This window comes from Hetaerina americana, unplaced genomic scaffold (genome assembly GCF_022747635.1).
Source record: "Hetaerina americana unplaced genomic scaffold, ioHetAmer1.1.p SCAF_42, whole genome shotgun sequence".
In the NCBI taxonomy this organism is placed as follows: Eukaryota; Metazoa; Arthropoda; class Insecta; order Odonata; family Calopterygidae; genus Hetaerina; species Hetaerina americana.
In genome coordinates, this window is record NW_027287008.1 from 4,491,155 (window position 1) to 4,510,307 (window position 19,153).

Here is a 19,153-nt window from a genome sequence, read left to right on the forward strand (position 1 = left end):
CAGCCCCTCTTTCACATGTTTGCGTAGAATTTATATTTAAATAAATGAATTTCTAAAAACGTGACATATCTCATAAGAATAGACGTATGGAATTTTCAGGGTAAAATATTATAATAAATTGTTTCAAGATGGTTTGAAGATTTTCTACCGGAAAATAATGAGAAGACAACGGCCAATCGATTCTTCTGATGAGTCAACCGATGGAATTGGATTATATTTCAGAGTATGGCTCAACTTGACTGATTACTTGGTACTTGAATTAGTTGAGAATCACACTGTGATTCAATTACAGCTTTTATTTTATATGTCGCGAGATCAGTTGGATTCGGCAGGCCCCTTCTCCACATCGATGGCTTAAATTGTTGAAGTTGGCATTTATATTCGCGTTTGCATGCAGGGAACCGGGCGTATCCATTTTCTTGCCATGCCTAGAGTACCTTTTCAAATAGTCCCTATGAGCCGTTCATTTTACTTGTATTCCTTCAATTATTTGTTCATATGACAAGTTTCGTGTTAAGAAGTACAATGACCCAAGTATTTAGCTCGCATTCGATATAAAAATGCTTAAAACAATATTCCCTTGTCTTGCACCCGTATCAGGTTTTCTAAAGTAACGTAGTAACAACTTTGAAAGGAGCCGAATCGAAAATTTCTGTCCCATAAAATATCCTTTTATCAATTGAAAAAAGAATGTTCATAGGATTGAAAATAAGCAAGAACTTTATAAAATACAGTTTGTATCGGAAAACTTCTACTATGATGCAGTTCCGAGTCCAAAGGTGAAGAATTAGCGAAGGGCAGTGGGACGCGAATGAGTTTCTACTCGGAAGCAGTGAAGGTTGGTCTCGGGAGGGAAACGAGTCAACGAAAAGGATTATATTTTTGATCACCAAGGGTTTGGGTGGCCTCATGGGAGAGGGCAAGGGGAGTAAGAGATGAGGGTATGGTGGGAGGGGGAGTGAGGCCGTAAGACAGGGAGGAAGGATGAGAGGGGGGGAGAGGAAGAGGTGGTGGGGAAGGTAGTGATGAAAAAATGATAGGAGGATTGGCGCGTGGGAGGAGGGGTAACGTATTATGTTTTGAAGGCAAGGGGATATGCGAGGGCTGGCGATGGGTGGGGGAAGTGATTCGAGGATTGAGTTTCTTATCGTACATATGCATGGGAATCCCAGAAGCGCCTTAAATCTTGTGACTTAACGACGGAATAAAAAATACCCAAGATGCCTGAAGGCAGTGACGTCCTACCATGGTCTGGACTTATTTTGCGTTATAGACATTTTTGTACTTTATTTTGCGGTAATCATTACAATTTCCGTTTGAATATCAAAGTTACAACTCAAAATATTTATTATGAGACTATTGATTAGATTATTAGAAGTAGGAATAAAAAGGGCAGTAAACAGGACGAATAAAATATTTTCACCATCTTACTAATCAAATCTTTTCTACGGATTGGGAAAAACCGAAATCCACTCCTCTAGAATTAGAAATGATAAATATAAATCATAAATATACTAAATAATTGGATTTTTGATTTTTAGCAACCTCAGTTAAATTAAAGAAAGATGGGTGTTCAGATTATTAATATTATATTAATGAAAATATGTTACATCTCCCCCTTTATTTAAAATTTTTAATGGTAACCTGAGTAATTAGAAGTTTTTCTCCATTTATCTTTACGCATAGTTACAGAATACTTTTCTTTTTCGCAGAACTGTGGAAGATATTGCTCATGAATGTCAAACATTGGGCTGTTCAGTTAAAAAAAGTACTATGATTACAATATTTTCGCAATTACAATTATCAGGAATGTATACCTCTATAAAAAGTCGTAGAGAAGCTAATATTTTACAAAATCATCACCCATTATGATTTATCTCTCAATTTAATGGCGAAGATAATGAAAATCAGAAAAATAAAATACTCAAAAATTTGCACGCAGAGTAATATGTAATGATAGTTGAATGACATGAATTTATGTTTGTGCCATTTTAGTTTTTGGTGTTCTTCTGATGTTCTTTTTAATGTGATTTGGAGCTTTTTGCTGTAGTCATAAACTACGGAGAGCATGCCACCCATATTCAAAGCCAAAAACTTATAATTAAGAATGACTTTTGGAATCATCTCTTGGTTGTAATTTTTAACTAAGACTCACAATCATGGCATGCATTTTTGTTGCATACATCTTATTACGTTTCTTTGAGATTGGAAATTGCAATCACCTGAAGTAACCAAAAAAATATGTGCTCGAAGAAAAGGAAGTCTTGATTGAGGAAAAAACAATTTATGAGCAGTATTCTAGTTTGAGGCCTTTTGAACATTTTTGGAATATCGTTGAGTGTTGGCGATATTTTCCATTCATTTGGAATTCGGCTTTTTATGGCATGAATGACAAAATAAACGGATAAATGAAAGATAATATCGGAATAGCAGTAAAAAGTATTCGCTTTGGCAGGGGTGTATTCAGGCGGAAAGCGTAGGGGCCCCGTGGCCCACAAGAAAGAGGAAGAGAAAAAGTGATTATGTAGAGAAGAGGAGAAGCATTTATTCGTTCTTTGTGTTCTAGTATTCCAAACATTCATACACATTCACCATTATCGTAGTCCTGGTCAAGGCGAATGCTTTTTCCACCTTGAAATCGTTGTTTTGTGTCTTAAAAATTCATATGAGACAATGATTTTACTATTTATAAATTTTCATGAACTTGAGGTTATGTTACCTATCGAATTTGATAAAAAAGATTTGAAAGGAATGTTAATCCCGCCTTCCCTGCACGCGTTGGGGTGGGGCACGAGGCGGCGGGGGTCGAGACTCGCAGGAGCCAGGGATTTATCTCGGCAGAAGGAGAAGGATTAACAATCGCGGGAGTCGACGAGGTCATCGTTCACCGTGGAGGGAAGGACCATGGGGCGCACTCACGCGAGTTTCCGGCACCGCGTGCGAGGGGAATCAATGGCGCTATGAATGGGGTCGTTAAAGATTCTCAACCGATGCCCGCGGTGGCCAACGATATGCAGACGGGAATTTGTGCCAGATTAATGCCTCCACCAGAGTATCAAGACGGGACAAGTGCTGGCTGTGGAAGTTACCGTACGAGTTGAGGAACACTGGCAAAGACCGCGGATGAAAGTAGGGGTGGTGGGCGAGAGACGTTCTGGCGTTCTGCGAGGAAGAGGCAAGGGATTGGGGACGGAGGTCATTTTCTATGCCCCCCTTATCCCACGAAGTTACCTCGTCAAAAGGGTGAGGTGTGTGTATGGGGGGAGGGAGCGCTAAGCCAGAGAATGCATGTGGAGAGGGTTCATATTTATGTTGAGGTGATGGTGTTGAGGCGCACGGCGGGAGAGTGGAGCGAGACCGGGGGATTCGGGTGTGCTACGGGTAGGCGGGCGGTGGATTGCCAGTAGAGGAATACGTAGCAGGAAACGGAATGTTCGGGGGAAGGGGTTGCTGTTTCTTTTTCTTTCCTGGGAAGGCGAGCGTGCTGAAGGAAGCAATGTAAAGGGAAAGGATGGCGGGAAATAGAGAGAGAGAGAGAGAGAGAGAGAGAGATAGGGAAAGGTCACGGGAGGTGGGTGGCAGTGGACCTCCCTCGCCTCTTTTTCTTCTAGGATATTGAAGCTCGTCCGAAGCGGAGGCGGGGCGAGTCAAATTGGTTTGGCGGAAGGGAGGGGGGGATATATAGGGGCGAAGGACGGAGTGGGGGAGATGAGGGTTGGAGGTTCGGCGGGAAGGGAGTGTTTGGAATGGAAGGAGTGAGGGGCGGTGAGTCGGCTTGACTTCCAATTTAGCGTTCCAATTCGCAGCGAGGAATGCGCCTCATTCTCCCTCTCGGTCCCCCTTCCTCTCTATACCCCCCCTCCCCCTGTTCATCCGTAAGGCCCCTTCTCGCTCGCACCCCGTCCCCACGGCTGCCTCCCTCTCCGCCGTCCTCTCTTCTTCCGGCCGCCCCAAGAGGGCACCTCGGCCTCCGCATCGTTCTCCGCACTCCCGGCCCTCCCTCCTCGCGCCTCCTCCTCCCTACCTCCCCCCTCCTATCCGCCCTCCCTCTCTTTTACTCCGCCGTCCTTCCGCACTCCAGCACTGTCCTTTCAATCTGTGCCCCATCTCTCACACACACTCTCTCCACCCTTCCCAGGCGCCCTCCCAAAACCTCACTCAGTCTCCCTCCCTCCCTCTTAATAAAGAAGAGCGAAAATTTTGGTACAAATAAAGTCCTCCTTCATTATTCCCGCCACCTCCACTTTCTCTTGCCTCGCCCCTAGGAGGAGTTGTGCGAGAGAGAAGGGCAAGGCGGCGTCACGTGCAATTAGATCAGGGAATGGCAAGCTGTGACACGAGCGGGCAATTACTGGCACGCAGTAGTATTTCCTTAGTTAGTACGCCACTCGGTCGGGACAAGTGCTCAGGGAAAAAGGCGCACACCTGTCTCCTGGAGCATTTCGGGTATCACTATTAATTGCGTTTTTCTATGGAGTGAATACGAGAAATATATTTGCATATTTGGTGACATTAAAAACATTCTTAGGTTCTAGTGTAGCGCATTTTGGCACATCCATAATAGAATTTTCAGAGCATTTTCCACTGAACCCTTAAAATACATTTTTCTGAAGGGTATCAAATTGAATGAAAATGTTGATAAAAAGGAATTTTCTTTCGGTGCTGTTGTGCGACCGGTTAAACTACCGGAAAAAATCAAATATAGAATATTCATGTAATTTTTCGAGAAATAAAGTTGTGGAGAATATCAAATGTTGCAACGAAATAATTTCGCGCGGAAATGTCTTAATATTCCTTTCTTAGACAATTCTTCTTAGGACGCTTGAATCCGGTTCTTGAAATGAATGCCCAAGAGTGTTAAAAGTATCAAAGTAGTCGATTTAGTGCAATAAAAGCTCGAAACAGATGAAACAGAGACCAAACCCATAAATTAGAGATCGTTCGGTCCAGTGAATGAATCTTGCATTTTAGGGGGAAGTATTAAGACAGCTTCGAGCTCTGTATGTCCTCCCTCACCGCATCCTCCTTCCGAACCCTCCCTACCCTGCCCTCCCTCCATTTCCTTCATCTGCGTGGATAGTTCCTTCCCTTGACCCTACCTAACCCCCTGCCCAACCCTTAGGGAAGAGGCCAGAGTCGGTAGGACGTGGTGGGAACAATGCGAAAGGGATCTCGATCAATGACCGATCAACCTCTCTGATTTAATTAAGCAGTATTTTCGAATTATGTCGCCGAGGCCGAGAAAGTAAGAGGGAAGAACGGTGGACTTGGAGGAGGAGGTTGGTTAAAGCGGATTGGAGTTTATTCTGGGGAAGGTGAAGAAAAGGGCATCGACCGCGAGAAAATAGAAGGGGTTTATCGAAGAAAAGCGAAAATGGCTTAGGCAGAGGTTACATTATCAAAAAAGTGAACTCTACCTACCACTGCCCTAAGGCTGGTTTAGAAAAAAAAAATTTGGAATTATTAATTTGGAATTCAAATTCTGATAAAAATAACAACTTAGAAGGGATTTTGTTAAAACTTGACTTGGATTGAACCATATGTATCCTTTTAATTGGATTTATGACAAGTGCTATTTTTATTTTACGCTAATTAATAGGTAATATATATATGTATATATATATATTACCTATTATACGTACGTGTATAATAGGTAATATATATATACATATATATATATATATATATATATATATATATATATATATATATATATATAGTTGGGATTATGTATTCGGAAGCAAAACAACGTTAAAAATATTTCCCTGCTTGAATAGTATCATCTTAAAAAATACCAATTGTTTCGATAACGAATGCCTCCAACGAAAAAGATTCTTTGGGGTATTGGTATTGGTTTGTTTTCATTTATTTTAATTTTCCTTTGTAATTTGTCCAATACTATTTTATCACCTTTCAAAATTTACATTTCAATTCACATACTCAATTTACGTCGAATGTATTTTATTTTTCATGTATTGCGTTGATTTATTATGAATTGTGTGTGTGTGTGTATATATATATATATATATATATATATATATATATATATATATATATATATATATATATATATAATGTTCTAATTTGCCGTTTTCGATGTCGTCGGGGCCACCTTCTCACATGAAAACCCAGAGATCGTAGGTTCAATTCCGGCGTAGGTGGGTTTTCCTCCACCTAGGGCTTTGGTGTTTGTAATTGTCTTCATTGTAATGTCTAAGGGTTATGTGGAAAAAGGGACTCTAAAATCTCAATCTCAATCAATTCAATCGTTAAATAAATAAAAATATAAGTTTATATAGCATATACCGTGGATTATCCTGAAACACGAATACAATCCCCTGTTGCCGGAGTTCATAGTAATTCATTGTTAACGTTAAATTGAACTTTGAAATAACATATAGAGTGAGTGATGGTTATTGCAGTTTAATTTATTGTAAATGTAGTTGATAAGATCTTTTTGAAACGCACGAATGAGTTAAACATTATTAATATTTAATACAGTAATCAGTAAATGGAAATATATTTTATTATATCAACAATTTAGTAATATTAAAATTAGGGCTCCAGAAAAGATGTGTGAAAATATTTTATTTTGGCACGCTTGGCAGGCAAAAGCTATAAAAATTTTGTCATATTTACTTCAATTTCAGGCTTGCATAATTTTTCTAAACTTAAAAATCCAAAGGTCTCTTTATCCCACCCTATATTATTGACAGGAATTCATCAAAATATATTAGCATAGGCATTTAAATATATTATTCTTAATGAACTTAAATGCAATGCATTAAAAACATAACTAAACAAAATGATAGATTTCCCCTCCCATATTTAAATTCATCAAAATAGGTTGCTCTTTAGCTTAATTATATGTAAAATTCATCATGTGTTACTTTCAATGAAACAATTTCCTACACATTGGAAATCGTTCATATGCAGATATAATTATATGAAATCTGATTTCTGCTTAAATCCATATGAGGCAATAAGCTATGCCTTTTCTTTAAAAAATTTTATTGAATATATACTCAAAATTTTCCTTTTATTTATGGTGAGAGCTGGTCAAACTTTGAATTGCCGTCATAATTTTTCATTCTAAGCTCAAAATGTCTTTGTTAATTAAAAACGTCCAAGAGGGACTTAAAATCAAAGCTTCTCATTTATATTTTTCTAAATAAACTCAAACGGGTTTTAAAGCTCATTCAGTCTCTCTTACCCTTAGTAGTTTTTGTGTATTCTAGAGCATGTAAAACTCATTTGGAAAGTAATATCTTAAACAGAAATAAAAATCTATGTGTTGGACGATGAATGTAAGTTATCTTGGAAGAATCTTTAATTCGATGAATATAAATCAAGGTTTGCATGAAGAGACGTTATATGTAAGAGAGAATTGAAGAAAATAGAAAAGTGTTCAAATTAAATTGAAGCTAAACTTTAAAAAGTTTGTAAGGTTCAGTATTTTAGGGTTCATGAATCTTTAAAATACGCTCCTTACCCTTTTAAAAGCCCGAGAAAGACCAGACGTACTCATGAGCCTAATTAAAACATGCACGGTTGACCGTATCCCTGCTCTTATTGCCATGCCTCCCACCTTAACACTCCCGTTAATAAAAGATGAAACTAGACGAGGATGTGGCGGGGAGATGGTAGATACTCTCATTCCCATTTTCTTAAAATCTTCGCGTTTTCACCAAATGCCCCTGGTAATGTTTTTCACTCAAAAAGAGATAATCGTGGAGGAGCTTTCCTCGAGACTCGGGAGTGGTGAGATTGCACGCCGACTCACCACCATCTCTCGCCTTCGCGTCGTGCTCCGCCAGCTACGTATATAACCGGTAACCATCGCGTCGCCTCGTCTCCACAAAAGCCCGTCCGACTCACCTTTCGGGGGTTCAGGGGTGAGAGGAAGGGGGCACACACGTGGGGGGCGGGAGAAAGACTGCTGCGACTCGTTCGCGAGAGAGGAAGGAAGGAACGAACGAACGAGCGAACCAGGCTTCGTTTCACCCCACCCCGCCTCTACCTCTCCGGGCCTCGCCGAAAAGGTTTTCGCCCCCGTCGACCTACATTTTTCTCCTCCGCTCCCTCCTTCCCCTCGTCCCCCCCACAAAGCAACCCCCTCCATCATCCCCTCCACACTCCACTCGCTCACAGCTCTACGGCTCTCCCGCTTCGCACAAGTTCCGTTCAATACCGTCTCTCCCTCCCGACGCCACCAAGGTGGAGGTGCGTCGGAGGTCCCCGGGGGAGGGTTCAGGGAAGGGAGGGGGTGCAAGGGACGGTTGGCGAATTCGGAGAGGGGGTCCACATCCTCCAGGAAAAAGGAAGAGGCCAAGGGAACGGGGAGAGAGTGGGCAATGGGGAATTTTTGGCTCAGCGGTGAGAAGGGGGTGTGAGGCGCGGAGGTGGAGTGCAATGAAACAAACCCCCTCGCGCGGCATGACGGAAGCAACGGAGGCGATTTCAAGCCCTAGGTACCTCAGCCCATGACTCGTACACTTGGAAGAGTCGATGCCCTGCGTCCAATCGGCGTAATAATTGGAGCACCAGGCGACATGATTCAGGCTGAATTAGTAACCGGGAAAAGCTCCACTGTGATGTTTTCTGCCGAATTTTGCTTTTCCTAAAGAACTGCGATTGGTGGAAAAATTCATAATATCGCTCATCTTTGCCAAAGCCTTGGAGATATATAATTAAGGTTGAATATATTTTATTCATACCTTGGCGCCAACGTAAGAACTCTTTCGGTTATTCCAGATCATATCGCACTTGAATGTCCGCGCAAGAACATTCTCCTTAATAGATTATCAGTTAGATTTTCTCAATAAATGACTACTCAGTTATTTTTCTATCCATGTGATACACAAGAGTCTCCAAATAAATTCATAATATCTAATAGAAATCCGTCACTATATTTTATACTTTTACTTTGGTGTAAAATCATGTTCGATTTTTTGGGATATGAGTATTATTTAATCACATATAGTACATTATTTACGAGTATGCCTTGAAATGTGCGTTTGTGATTTAAGTATCGTAAAAATGCCTTTTGTTTAAGATTGTGTAAACTGATTGTATTTTAAGTTTTGATCACTTTTAAAGATACACCCGAGGCTGCTTGGATATACTACGATTTCCTCTCGCTTAATAGAGAAGCTTTGATTAAGTTTTATGTACCACTAAATTAGCCGATGTTATGCACCCTTTGAGTCTTTGGAGAATAATACTATTTATTATATCAGACATCAAAACTATGCAATGGTATGCTATTTTAATTTATTTTAATCGGTGGTATTATTGCTAAAATGATTCAGGGAATTGGTATATAAACGGAACCTAAGATTTTTTCGGATTTAGGGTGTGTATATAGAGCCGCTAGGCATCCTGCACGAACAACTTATATGAAATATATACGAATCATTTAAGGACACCTAAGATATTTTTGTGGATAAATATGTGAGAGTGGTGGAGAGAGTAAAACCAGACTCTTTGCTTTTCTATCTCTCTCTCTTTCCTTCCTTCCCAATGATCGAGCGTCATAGGGAGTTAGTGGCGAGAGGCGATTTCCTGGGTCCTTGTGTCAACCACAGACAATGTTTCATGTTCCGCTAGGGTTCTTGAAAGCGAACTAACGCTTGCTTTCTCGTATTTTATCTCTGCCCGCTTGGGATATATATTTTTCGAAAAAGAGGATAAGGTCGCAGGAGACCGGACAGGAAAAAATCTCATACCATGACTTCCAGGATATACGGATTTAATTTCCCCCTTAGACTCATCGGAAGAACGACTCTTTTGCTCTGCATTTAAAAAGAGTATCAATGTTTTCGCTGCTTGCTAGTAGGTACAAGTTAATGAGCTGGTGATCCTGCCTGAAATCCGATTGAACAGGACTATTTCTCAATTGCTTTCCCTAACGCTTCATTACTACTTGAGAATTATACTAAGCAGTATTAGATACACACGCTTGTGTTTACGTTTTACTAATGAACTTTTATGTATGCATATAGTATGTATTACTCTTCTTTAGCCATTGCTATATATATTAATCTTTCTCCATAACATTATACTAACTATTGAATTTTGCTATTATGGAAACAAATGTTTGACTAATGAAAATTTATGTGAAGTGATGAATATACTTTTTCCCTTTTCACCGTTCAAGTTATACGATAATAGTACAAAGTGCTTCTGGAAACGTACCTTCACAGAGTGGAGTTTTGGAAAAAATCGGTCATCACGTACGTTTATTAGATAGTGATGATTGACTTGTACTAATAAGACTTTCATGTGTCGTCCTGTTTCCTTTATAAATTTAATTTATATATTTATATATATGTATAATTTCAGTAGGTGTGTGAAACATAATATTACATTATAAGAAAAATATTCCATTATATTGAAAGGCATAATCGATAAGCTATTAGTTTAAATTTATTTGAAAACACTGATGACTTATTTTGTCAGTTTACTGTTTACGAAGGCCAGTGTTTATGCTGACATTGAACTTTATCGATGGTTTACTAATGGCCCATTAAATAATTAAAATGTTTTTGTGCAAGGGCGCTTGTAAAGCAAGGGGTACTCTCATTGAATCATTACTGTTACCAATGTTATTGCATATGTTTTGGTGGAAGGAGAGTAAGCGATTTCTTTGAGGTCGAATAATTTCTTTCAGACAAGTTGGTTGATGCTGTGTGTCCATAGAGGAGAATACAAACTGCCTGAAATATAACTTCTGCCTCCGTTTCTTTCTTTCTCTATTTCTTCCGTCTCTGTATCTGTCTCTCTTTTTCTCTATCTCTCTCTTCCTGTCTTTCACATGACACTAAAGAATCTCCTCTTCCGTTTTCCAGCACCAGAGCGCAGCACAAACGTTGGTGAGTGTCTTACCCTTTGCTTCATACAGGGATGCATCTTAATACATTTGTATTCTTCCATTCTATTTTTTCTTTTTATATTCTATGAAATTTCTGATACATTCTTTCTTAAACTTTAAATTTCTATTTCCTTTCGATTATTTCCCTTCCCTTCACCTCATCCATAGTAATAAAAATACGAATAGCGAGTGAAGTGGAAGTTTGAAACTTAATAGCCAGTCAGTGGCTGACCCAGAAGAAACGACTGGTGGGGAAGTAGTAGAGATGAAATGTGTTTTGACGGGAATTTAATTGTAGATTTGATTGTCTGCATATAGTTTGATTGTAAACATATTAAGTTAGAACTTTGAAAATAAATAAGTGAATTGTAGCACTTCAACTATATTAACCCAAAAGTCATTTCATCTAAATTATATTAAGAGATGAAACCACAAAATATGCGTCATTGTCCAATGATACCAATGAAGCTGTGGAAGAAAATATGCGTCATTGTCCAATGATACCAATGAAGCTGTGGAAGTATTGAAAACCAGGGGCTTAACGAAGCTGGGTCCGCCTCTGTAGGTATTTTATTCATTCCACAAGTTTATTCTTTGAGTAGTTTGCACGCTAGTTCGCTTATTAATTAGTTGCCTGGCATGGTTCCCGCATATTGAACGCGGAACAAAGTTTGTTTACGAATGAAAAGTATGGTTTCACTATTGGATCGCACTCTAGACTCGCGCACTTCCTTTTTTATTATTCCATCCTTTGTTTTCTATTTCCCCTAAAAAATAGAGACTCTACTGCACTTTTCACTGCTTTAGTGGTAGCCGTTGAGAGCTCCGTTTGTTGGAGGGCTTGTAAAAAACTTTAGTCGTGTTCCAGCCGTGGCGAAATCACCAATGGCTAATCGCCACGCTATGTCGAGGGGAATGGGAGGAGAGCGCTTCTGTGCCGGGACTTAAAAAAAAAGGGCGTCCATGCAGGCGTTCAAATCTCCCGGCAGTGGCTCCGCGCTCGACTTCATCGGAAGTGGCGTTTGGCGCATTTGAAAGCGAATCTACATCGCCTCCGAAAGATCATCACCACCACAATGTCCGAGTACACCAAAAAACACCAAACTTATACGCCACCAACACCAGTGCTACCATCACTACCATCACTGCCACTTGCGATATTATTTTCTTATGTCCTGTACTACTGATGGGAGACGCTATAATATTGTTATCCCCGAATCTTATTTTTCCGTACAGGGACTATACTCAGCCTTCTAGTTATGGGGGTTTTGTCATTTTTGCCCTTCTAAAATTTGACGTATGAAATTCGTGGCACGCGTAAAAGTTGAAGTGTGATCGATGGTGAACTTTGACCATGGAGGAGATTTCAGCCGTGGTTAAGTTACAGTATTTAAGAGCTTGAAGCTGTTGCTCTGGTATTTTGGAAACTCCAAAGTTTAGGATATATGATATGTTTTAATATTCTAAGAATACATAGACAAAACTTTTAAAAAATTTCAATACGATTGTGATAATAATACGTTTGCAAATATCTCAATATATCATATTGTAAAACTACTTACCAGCGTAATATGAAAGATGGGTTTGTACATGAAAGATTTACTCAATAAGAATTCTTGAAATGTTTACTAGCATCTAGCAAAAGTGGAGGAGAGGCAAATAATGAATGTAATCTGGTAATTCGTCGTATCGTAGTGCTGGAATACTGGAATAATGGAAAGGCTGGAAAATCAGAACGGTTGAAATTCCTTCAAACCAACATATTTGTGTTTCTCACCTTCCCTACGAGCACCCTTGGGTTGCCCGATCACCACTCCTTGACATTGATGGAGTGTTCTCGCTCATTTTTATTGCTGTAACATCGTTCACAACCCTCGCTAACCCTCGTTCACTCGTTAAAAATAATTCCAACGCTTCCCTAGACCTTCTTTTACCCTGTCAAAGCACAGTTGTTTCAGTAATTTTCTAAAACATCTATTGATCCTTTCCGCTAAGATATATATATATATATATATATATATATATACATATATATATGTATACATATATATGTATATATATATATATACATATATATGTATACATATATATATATGTATATATATATATATACATATATATATATATATATACATATATATATATATATATATACATATATATATATATGTATACATATATATGTATATATATATATACATACATATATATATATATATATATATATATATATATATATATATATATATCCGCGTTTTGTTATCGCTTACTTCACATTTCATTCCTTTTGCGACATTCATCTTCAGCATACGATTTTGAACTGTGGCTTAAAAGCCATTTTATTCATTTTTCAAAAATATGATTTCGTTTGACTTATTTAATAAAATCTGGTACTTCTGTCTCAATTTCTAATTGTATTACGTCCAGTGTAAACATAGAGCAAATGAATTAAATTTTATCCAAACATTTTTCCAAATTTTCCATGATAGCTTATGATCAAAATGCATGGTCTTTTCGAAATCTGGACATTAAAAATGGAATGAAACAATAGTCAGATTCTCAAATAGACTCTCAGTTCTCTATTTTCCAAACTTTTTATAAAAACAATTTGATCATGAAAAATTGTCTCTTTCTTTCAATTTATTTGATACAAATGTTATCTTGATTAAACTCGGCGTCACAAGCCATTCAGAGTAGAAATTTCATTATAAATATCTTTATTATCTGCTATCTTTTGCTTCTGCAAAATGTTAACGTTATTTGGTGGATATTTTTTACAGGACTGAAAATTGATTAATTCCGTTTCAAAGTGAGTTTTCTGTAGTATCTCATATCGTTCGAATATGACTGACGAAGTAGACCTGAAGTGAATTTAATGCATATTGTAATTACAGTTTTGTTTTTCATATTGTACACCAAATACAAACTAATTAATTATACCATTTCTATGTTATTTCTATTACTGCCGTTTTTGGTTGCGCTGAAATGTTTCGTGAGAACATATTGGGATAGCTTTACGCTCTTTTTTCATCCATCCATCATTTATTATTTCTTCATTCAGAAATAAATACATTTAGGGACTCATTAAAATATGAGATATCTAAATCATATTCTGAAACACAGATATGTTTCATTGATAACCATCTTGCACTTAAACATGCTTATTGCTCAAGTAAGAAAGCACTGCACACAATGTTCAAGCTTGAAATAAAATTATTATTTTTCCTGGATTTGCACACTTTGTGTTCATCCCACATCGCCATTTTTACTCGATTTGATTTTTCTCAGTTGAATACTCTCTTTCTATTCATTTCCTATGATTTAAAACTCTTTTCCTTTCTTTTAAACAAACGGACTGGAAGACAAATTTGATGTAAAATCGACGTTAATAGAATGAATTTATTTCAGGAATTAATACTTTCACAAATTTATACAGTACATCAACAACTGCAGCGTAAGCCATGGTTTTTACCGCTTCTTGAAGAAACGCTTGGCGAGTTTTGAGGTAATGTTCACTTTCGTGTTTATCTATAAATATAGACACTTAAACTCTAAACAACTCTAGAATTTCTCATATGAAATATGGCCTATACATGGTAATATTAACGTTCCAATTATTCAAAAAAATGAAAATTCGATGCTTCTGTTGATTAATAATTATTAATATTTTCACTAATAAAGAAGATAAAGTTCCCACGATTTCTTTACACGGGAGCGAATTATTTACTCACGTATATCTCTTGTCATGGCATGTCAAGACAGCAATTACTCAAAAAATCTCAGCAATTCTCAAGTGCAAAGGTATAGCCCTCGAACTGCAGAAGGGAAATTACAGGATTATGATTACAGGATTGAATCGAGAATAATATAGTTTTATATTTCACTCAAGTCGTGCATTGAAAGAGTACGTAGACTTCTGTGGCTCTCATGGCTCGATAATTTTGGTTAGAGTAGATAGTTCTGGAGTAGTGGATAAATATGCATGCCCGACTGGTGCCCTAACACCCCCCGCCGCACGCGCTTGCGGGGCATTGTTTATATGTAGAAGAGATGGAGGGGAGATGCACTTTTTTTCCACAAATGCGGAACACCACAAAAGCAATCTTGCTCTTCCACCAAAGGGAGGCGATGGACCATTCCTGGCTCTACGAACTTATTCTCAGTTTTTCAGCGATGTTTTCGAAGTGTGGAAGTGTTTTGGGAAGGGAAGAATTAATATATAAGCTATGGATAAACAAAGGGTTGTTAATAAAATTGTAACCGAAATTTGGAAATATCACACATTAATATTAAGCAAAGTTTTTTAATAATTGTTCTTCAAAATGTGAAATTTAATTCCTGAATAATGAGTATATAAATTATTAGAAATTCTTAGGAGAAATATTTCTTCTAAATGAAATGAGTCAACATGAATGATTTGTTTCGAGTATATTGTTGATGCAATCCGGCTTATTTCTTTTCAGGTTCAAATTATTTTATTCATATGGTATACGTGACGATATTGCCCCTATTCTCTTCAGAAGTGAAAGCTTGGTCCTCTTCTTAATAGGTTCAATTTAAAATCGAAAAAAAAACCGTATTTACATACCTGTATGTACGAGGTTCAAGAAGAATACGGCGTTGGGCAGTCTACCCAAGGCAATTTATGCCACAAAGGCCCTTTAACTGGCACGCATGATTGTGCTTTGAAGGATCGCATGGGATAAAATATTACTGAAATCCGTGTTATCTTTTCTTACTAATCTCCCCATTTGTTCCAACACTTTCGAAACTCTTCTCACTTCGATTTTCTCCGAAGGACGTCTCTCCTGCCTTTGTCCGCCACATGCCCTCACCACCGCATCTCTCATCTCATCGTTCACCAATTTCTTATTGTGATGTTATCATGCCATGCATATGAAATTGTCTGGGTACTTTTTAATCCTTTGTCTCAAATTTTTCACATCGGAAACTTGCGGACATATACAGTTCCACCATCTGCATAGAGTTGAGGCATCCACCAGAGGAAGCCCCACTTGCACCGAAACCTTGTGTTTGACAGGGTAAATTTGGGGTAGTAGGTGACAAAGCCAGATTAACTCGTAGGCGTCAGATAAACGTCACCTACTGGTCCAAATCACCGTGGACGGCGTTGGTCGTTGTTGATGTCTAAGAGGCTTGCAAATAAGCTGTACATGTTGCCTTTAGAAGGGCTTACGTTATCCATTAACCACCGAGCCATTACTGTTGAGCCTGCAGCTAGGTTCCATGGGTTATATCCGTATAGCTAATGGACGTGATTTTTTAAAATTGATATACTATATTTCGGCATATTTTCGTTCACCCTTCTAACTTTAAACGTGATTATTACCTTAAATTTTGTTGTATACTACACTGAAGCCCTTCTATTTGGAATAGGCAAACGGGCGACCACTTTTGTCATGTCGAAATTAATTGGAAAGGACATGCATAGTAGTATATTGATGGAAATAACTAACATCAGTTTTCAAAAGTAGGTTCAATTCCAGTCGTCTTGAAAGATGACAGGCATTGGGGAAAAATATAATATTCCCATTTTGATTACAGAAAATATTTAATAATTTTGCAAACTTACCGACAATAAGCCACTTTATTTATTAGTCGAAGATCCTGGGAATTTCCAATGTTATGTGGAAAATCTGTCAAACTCCTGGAAAATCTGTATTGACAGATTGTCAAAGGCGCTATAATTGAAACATTTCAGGCCTTCCAACCTCTCTAAGTAATTACAATTCATCTATTTATTTCAATTTATAATTATACAATTCACGCAAAAACAGTGATCATCTCATAGGTTAGGCTGGGCTCATCGAATAACAAATATTTGTCCAAAGGCGTGTGAAGTTAACACTATGCGTTATTTAAAGTCCTTTTTTCTGCTAGAGATAAAAAATATTTAAATTGCAAAAAGATTGTAGTAATTAGGAGCACAGAAAATATCTCATTGTCAAAATGGAAATCATATTCCTTTAAAAAATAAAAATTAGTAAATTTCTTCTCGTTTTATTAATTATAGAGCAATGTAATTTAATAAAGTAATTCAATGTATCATGGCATGCGTTCATGTGTGTGCTGTTATATCTTTATAATTCATATCTTCAGTTAATTAGATTAGCCATCTTAATCCTTAAATTCGACATATGATATTGACTGTCACTAAAACATTGGACCCAGTTTTCCTATTTTATGTTACTGACTCAAATGCCACTCAGGGAGGTAAAATTGAGGCAAACTGGGCTAAAAACTGGCAGTAATTTCTTCTATCAAACGTATATTAATGGAACGAATGATTCAAATAAAATTATATCGATAGCTACACTAGTCGATATTATCTGCGTTTATACATTGCTAATGAATATGAATGCTGATAATGAATCTATTCCTCCACAATGTATTTTATTTAATTTTATGGCAGGCCGATTCAACAAATGTAAATTCGCCATTAGAAAGCTACGGGTTACCAAATTACTACTCATGGAACGACGCCATAGCGTTTCCAATTTCTATGGAAAAACGGGATTTTTAGTAATATTGAACATTTTACTGTTTTTTACCCTTTAAAAGATTGTAATTTTCTGTTCAAATACACGTTTTTGCAGTTCTCCGCAAATATTGCTCTGACATGAGCCACTTTGCGTGGAGCTTCATCTACTTTAATTAATTGCACTATATTATAATAGCATTTGAGGAAAACTGCGTCCGTACTTGTGTTAATTAAAACTACAAAAATAATAAGCCATTGTGGAAAGCACGGCTTGGAATACGAATAACTGTTGTATTAGTTAATATTTTCAATCGCGAAAATTTTTTCTACTTATGTAACAGTTTGAATTTGAATATATTGGGAAAAGTTAAGGACGGGGGAGGATGATTGTGTAAATATTTGTCTATTTTGATAGGTAATGTACATATTTTTAATGCGTAGAAATGACTTCAATAACTTACTTTTATCCTGAATAAGACAAATTCACGGAATTAAAAAAAATTCCTCAATTGTTAACTTCAAAATGAAGTATTAATTTGATTGCGGTTATTTTTAAATTTTGTTAATATGTTATTGCTCTAGCCATGTAACTCCACCGGCAGTATGGTACTGTGAGGCAAATTGGCATCCGGATTGGGAACTGCAAATATATATTTATCCTGCTTGTTTATCATACGAGGTTAGTTAAAATCTAAAACGGCAGCACAGATGTTCTGCTGGGAAAAAACTAAAACGTAGCGCAGACCAGAATAGGAATGCCACAGAAATTTAAGTAAATAGATCGCAAACAAAATACCAACCTTTTCTAAATTATGTTCAGAAAACTATCTCTAATATCTTTTAAAATAATCGAATTCTACAATATAATGTTAAAAAACTCTCCGGTGGGTAGAGATATTTGCATGCTATGATTTTTCCAATGCACTACAAGAGCATGTCGATAATGGAATTTGAGATAAGAGTGTGATATATCGATCTGAAAATTTGTAAAATTTAAAAAAAACGAAGAAATATCCCGGAAACGTGTAGAATATTTTAAATAGGATTGTTGCTGTTAGTTCTGTGAGCATCTGAAAAAAACTGATGACCACCAGAAGTATGCAACTTCTACTCGAAACGGAACAAAAAAAATGTGTGACCAAATAAAAAAAATTCAAATTTTATTCTCAAAAGGAAAGAAAGTATAAGAAAAAAAGGAATTATTTTTCTTGTTTTTTTAATTTTTTACATTACTCATGACTTACCTTTGCATGAATAACAAATAAAATCCCAGAAAAAATTTTAATATGATTTCAGCACCGTCCATTTCACGCCTAGTGGACGTGGAAAACGGTCCGACTTCTCCAACTAGGTACGACTTATTCCTCATTTGCTGCTCGAGCATTGCACGGCGCAGGTATTGAGCGTGAGATGATGTCATTTCTCCCTACTTTCCGTTCGCTTCTCCCTGCCCAGGTGAACTCTGAAATGCTTCCTTTTGCAAGAGTCCCTCGTCCCCCGCTGCCGTCCGGTGTTGCCTCGCGCCCCATCCCTGAGAGCACACCGTGGCCCCGATTTCCGCGCCAGCCCTCCCCGAGGTGACTCGTGGGGGCGGGGGAAGAGAGAGAGTCAGGTTCCTCCCATTGTCATTAGCGCCCCAGCGTGACGAGCACCCTCGGATGGGAGGGAGCGGCTGTGGGAGAGGAGTGGGGCGTGGGGTTTAGGATGAGCGGAGAACGGGGGAGGGGTGGTGCTCGGTGAGAGCGCGGGGGATCTCTCGTGGAGCCACCGCGGACGTG

General features: G+C 37.9%; 1 protein-coding gene across 1 annotated transcript in view; it reads left to right on the top strand.

The window, feature by feature from the left end:
• LOC139692826 (sodium/potassium/calcium exchanger Nckx30C-like) overlaps positions 1–10,916 on the top strand; it is a 47,655-nt gene extending 36,739 nt beyond the window's left edge. The window contains exon 2 of the mRNA XM_071591124.1: positions 10,851–10,916. Coding sequence (XP_071447225.1) covers positions 10,851–10,916 — 66 coding nt within the window. The remainder of the gene's footprint in view (positions 1–10,850) is intronic.
• Positions 10,917–19,153: the final 8,237 nt, after the last annotated feature.